General features: G+C 31.4%; 1 protein-coding gene across 1 annotated transcript; it reads right to left on the reverse strand.

Moving 5' to 3' along the window:
- Nucleotides 1-1,431: 1,431 nt before the first annotated feature.
- LOC145141368 (myb family transcription factor EFM-like) lies at nucleotides 1,432-4,008 on the reverse strand. The gene is made up of 5 exons (XM_079074650.1): nucleotides 3,512-4,008; nucleotides 3,010-3,248; nucleotides 2,584-2,917; nucleotides 2,077-2,153; nucleotides 1,432-1,972 (listed from the first exon to the last, which is right to left on the reverse strand). Exons 1-5 carry the CDS (start codon nucleotides 3,729-3,731, stop codon nucleotides 1,706-1,708), a joined length of 1,137 nt encoding a protein of 378 aa, XP_078930776.1. The 5' UTR covers nucleotides 3,732-4,008; the 3' UTR covers nucleotides 1,432-1,705.
- Nucleotides 4,009-4,273: the final 265 nt, after the last annotated feature.

Genomic DNA, 4,273 nt, shown 5'->3' on the forward strand with positions numbered 1-4,273 from the left:
TAATGGATTAATAATTAATAACTATTAAATAAAACAAAAAATAAATAAATAAGGGCAAAACGGTCTTTTTATGTCCGGAGGGATGAAATATGAAAGTGTTAGATAAACGAGGGACCGTCCGAATTAATTTTTAAAAATAAAGACTAAACATGCCTTTGGACAATTGTACGATGGACGATTCGTGTAATTTTCTCTCTCTCTCTCTCTCTCTCTATATATATATATATATATATATATATATATATATATATATATATATATATTACAAAAAAAGCCCTCATTTAAACGAAATGTGTCTTTGGCACAGAGTGTTCAGGAGCTTTTGTTTCTAGCGTTTGACAAAATGATTCGTTTTGAACAAAAAAAACTCGTTTGACACTAAAAGTTTTTAGCGTTTAGTTTAAACAAAACGCTCCAAATATAAAAGTTATCTTACTTAGTTTTAACAAAACGCTAGCAGCTACCCGCTACCAGCTAGTTTTGCCGATCACGTCCGAAATATTCAGAGCCAAACATTTTTTTGAATGGTACTTAAAAGGTATCTCTAAAAAGGACATTAATTTGGGTGGTTTGCATATAATTGGAATTATTAAAAAGAAACTAATATGATAATAAGTTATTTTGTTTTTCTTTGAAACGGTTACACTATATATATCCATCTCGTTATATATTATATAGAAAAATGTAAAATACATATTTATATCCCCACGTAATATTTACATTCTATAACTTTAAACATTTTTATAGAATTTTTAAATTTGTTCATAGAATAAATATAAATATAAAAAAGTAGTTTGTGAAGATAGTCTTTGTTCTATACTTGTTTCCTTTTCAATCTTGAAACAAACGTGAAGTCCTACTTTTATGATCAAAAAAAGGCATTTGACTATTTAGCCCTTCAATAATGATGGTTATTTGATTCGACAATCCAAAAGTATGACATGTATTGACTAAATAAAATCATATCTTTCTTGGACCATTTCATTTTGGAGTGTAAATAAAATAGCATATATACTGATATACATCTTTATGCAATACAACTTCAAACTTATCTAAAAAAACATATTTTACCATTATTAAAAACATGACATTTTTACTTATATAATTAAAAAAGCATCATGTGTTCCACATTAATTTAGTATATCTTTTTTTAGATTTATATATCTTTGACCAAAATAAAATAAAAATAGAAATAATAGCAAAATGTGAAATGAAAGATGGCCTTTCCTAATTACAAAGAGGCCTCAAGAGATGCTTTTCACATTTCTCAAAAGCCAATGGCCTCTTGCTCCATACTCACTCTTGCAGAATTTCTGCATGTTACTAATACCAACTACACACACCGATGTTATAATTGCACCACACACACATTCCCATCGTTAAATTACCAAAATACCCTTTTGTGGGACCCAAAAGATTCAAAATTTCACATGGGAATAATATGCTCAAACATGGCATTGTTGAATCATCATGTTTCTTTATCTCAAAATACAAATGGTATCTCATATGAAGCCAAGAATCCAAGAAAGTGGCATCAACCAAAATCAAGAAAACAGTAAAAAAAAAAAAAAAAAAAAAAACCTAACCTGCAAAATTTCACTCTCTGTATAATTTTTTTTTTTTTGTCTTTTTAAACTTTTATAAGCTCTTTTAACATTAATTAATCGCCGCGATATACTATTTATCTATAAAGATATGTAAAAAATTATACACTATCTTTTCCAGAGATATGAAGATGACTTTTCCAGCAATTATTCTCAGATTTCTCATCTTCAACATCATCCATGCTGTCACCGGCGGAGGTGCCGCCAGTGGTGGAAGTTCCGGCGGTGGTGCAGTTCAGGGGTCCATCAGGAGAACCTGATTGATGACAATCTTTGTACTTTGATGATTCAACATACTGATCTTGTGTCCACAAAGGAACAGCAGATAAATTTGAGGATGGAAGTCTTCGTGTATGAAGCCGATATTTCTAAAATTGATAATAAAACAAAAAAACCCATTTAGCATTTCGTAAAAAAATTTATATAATTGCAGAAAGTTTATAGAATTATAGAAATTAGATAAATAACTCACTTGCAAATGACTCTTGACTTCATCATTGGTGAGACCATCCACTCGCATAAGTTCACGAATTTGCTTGGGGGTAGCAACTGCAGGAAAATCAGAACAAATATTAATTAATTATTATCTTGATTAATCATATTTATTTTCTCTTATGATGATCAAATATCTTAAAAGATATTGACTGAATTGTGCATAGTGTTCAAAAGTTAAATGTTCTACAAAAGTATTACAAGTTACAACCCAACAGTCTGTTAGCTGGCTGACAGTAACAGTACTTTTGGTAATTGCAATTAAAAAGTTTAAATGTAAATTTTATGGTTTTCATGAGCCAACAATGATTAACAATTATGTATGCAACAAAGATTGATCCTATAAAGCAAGATATAATCCAATCTTTAAACAACCAAATACCAATTCACAAGTTGTAACTATGATCCAAAATTCATTTTACCATTTTAGTTAAAATCTAACATTTTAGCATGAAAAACAAAAAAGATTTACTTTTCAAGAACTAACCTTTTGAGCCTCCAAGTAGTTGAAGAGCATTTAAAAAGCGTCTATGCAACTCAGTGGACCAACATCTTCTTTGTTTCCTAGATGTTTGTTGTTGTGGTGGCTGAGGTTGAGAGGTACCAATCTTTACATTTGATTGAATAGCATTAGTTTTTGTTACAAAACCATTTCCCCTCATTGGATTCTTGATTCCAGGGGTAATAAGGGAAAGCCCAGGAATTGGTAATTCCTCCTTATCTTCATTCCTTGTAAAGTATCCCTTAAATGGGATGAACTCTCTCCTAGAATTCCCATTATATGGACTTTCAGTTATTCCATCTTGTTCTTCATCAACTCGCTATAAGCAAATTGAAATATAAAATCATAAGTGAATAGTTCATATTCTATAGATTTAATCAAAAATGTATCATCACTATTTTCAATTTTTACCTTTTGGATTACTTGTTGGACTGGATTTTGTTTTGGAATATTGTTTTGCTTTGTGTCTGGATTGTTATCATTTGTGTTCCAGAGCAGTGTAGAGCTCAACCAATTCTTCTTGTCACCATTGTCGGTTTCAGGTTTTGGATCTTCATCACAGGTATTGTTAAGTGGTATAAATTCTTCAAGTGTTGGTGGGTTTGCTGATTTCTTGAACAAAGTCAATTCCTCTTTTAAAGTAACAATTGCTGAAAAGAACAATGGATTACACTATCGTTAACGAGTAGCAAACAAATGAAATCATCTAGCATTCAAGCAATTCATCAAACAGTTAACACATCTTCATTGTTTTAGTTCTACACATAATTAGAAAACCCATCTGAAAATGTGAATAAAATCAAAAACCCAACTCCAAATGCGATTGAATCAACAAAAAGAGTAAACATACATCTACCAAATTATTGAGAGAAGTAAAAACAGAGCTATATAGAAAGAAAACAGAGGAACGAACCATCATTCATAAGAAGCATACAGAGAGGAAGTTCGCGTTTAAACGCGTCGATTTTCCTAATCTCCGTCTCTAATCTGCTAACAAAATCATCAACTTTCAATATCTTCTCACATACGCTGCCGATTCTAGCCACTTCTCCCAAAAATTGACTGATTGTCTTAGGGATAAAAGTGGGTTTGAAATCCAAGCTTAACTCGGGGGCCGGATTCAATATTTCCATCAAAACTTTTTTCCTTTTCCGATTTGATTTGCTGTTGTTTATGATTTTGATGATCAAGAATGAAACCCAGATAAAAGCAGAGGAGAGTGGTGATCTATATATACTTGTTCTGTAGCTATTATTCTGTGTGGAAATGGTGAAAATTCGTAGGGAAAGATTAAAAAAGGGAACAAAAGGAATCTAGAGGGTTGTGGTTTAGATTAATCATCGAGAGGTGGAGAAATGGAAGAACTCAGATTCGTTTTTTTTTCACAAGGCCGGATTTTGACAGTGTTTATGTGTATGCACATCTGTCGCTCACTCGGCCCGTCGCGTATATAATCTTTGTGAGAAAATTACATACATGTCCCTTGACTTCCGCCAATTTACAGGTTTAGTCCATATGTTATCTTGCTTTTGACTCATTCTAAAGAATAACAAATTGATATTCAATAAGAAAATTTAAGTATACACATAAAGTTGAGCAACTTAGATTCGGGTGTATCTATTATAATAAAATGAAGATTCATTTTGTCACATGTCGATCTCTAATGAGTTTTGAC

The sequence above is a fragment of the Lactuca virosa genome, chromosome 9 (assembly GCF_052849685.1).
Source record: "Lactuca virosa cultivar CGN04683 chromosome 9, Lactuca_virosa_CGN04683_v6, whole genome shotgun sequence".
NCBI lineage: Eukaryota > Viridiplantae > Streptophyta > Magnoliopsida > Asterales > Asteraceae > Lactuca > Lactuca virosa.

Coding starts and splice junctions, on each gene's coding strand:
- LOC145141368 (XM_079074650.1), bottom strand. CDS start 3,731: ATGGAAATATTGAATCCGGCCCCCGAGTTAAGCTTGGATTTCAAACCC. Junction 3,249..3,511: donor TATGCTTCTTATGAATGATG/GTTCGTTCCTCT, acceptor TGTTCTTTTCAG/CAATTGTTACTTTAAAAGAG. Junction 1,973..2,076: donor AAGTCAAGAGTCATTTGCAA/GTGAGTTATTTA, acceptor TATCAATTTTAG/AAATATCGGCTTCATACACG.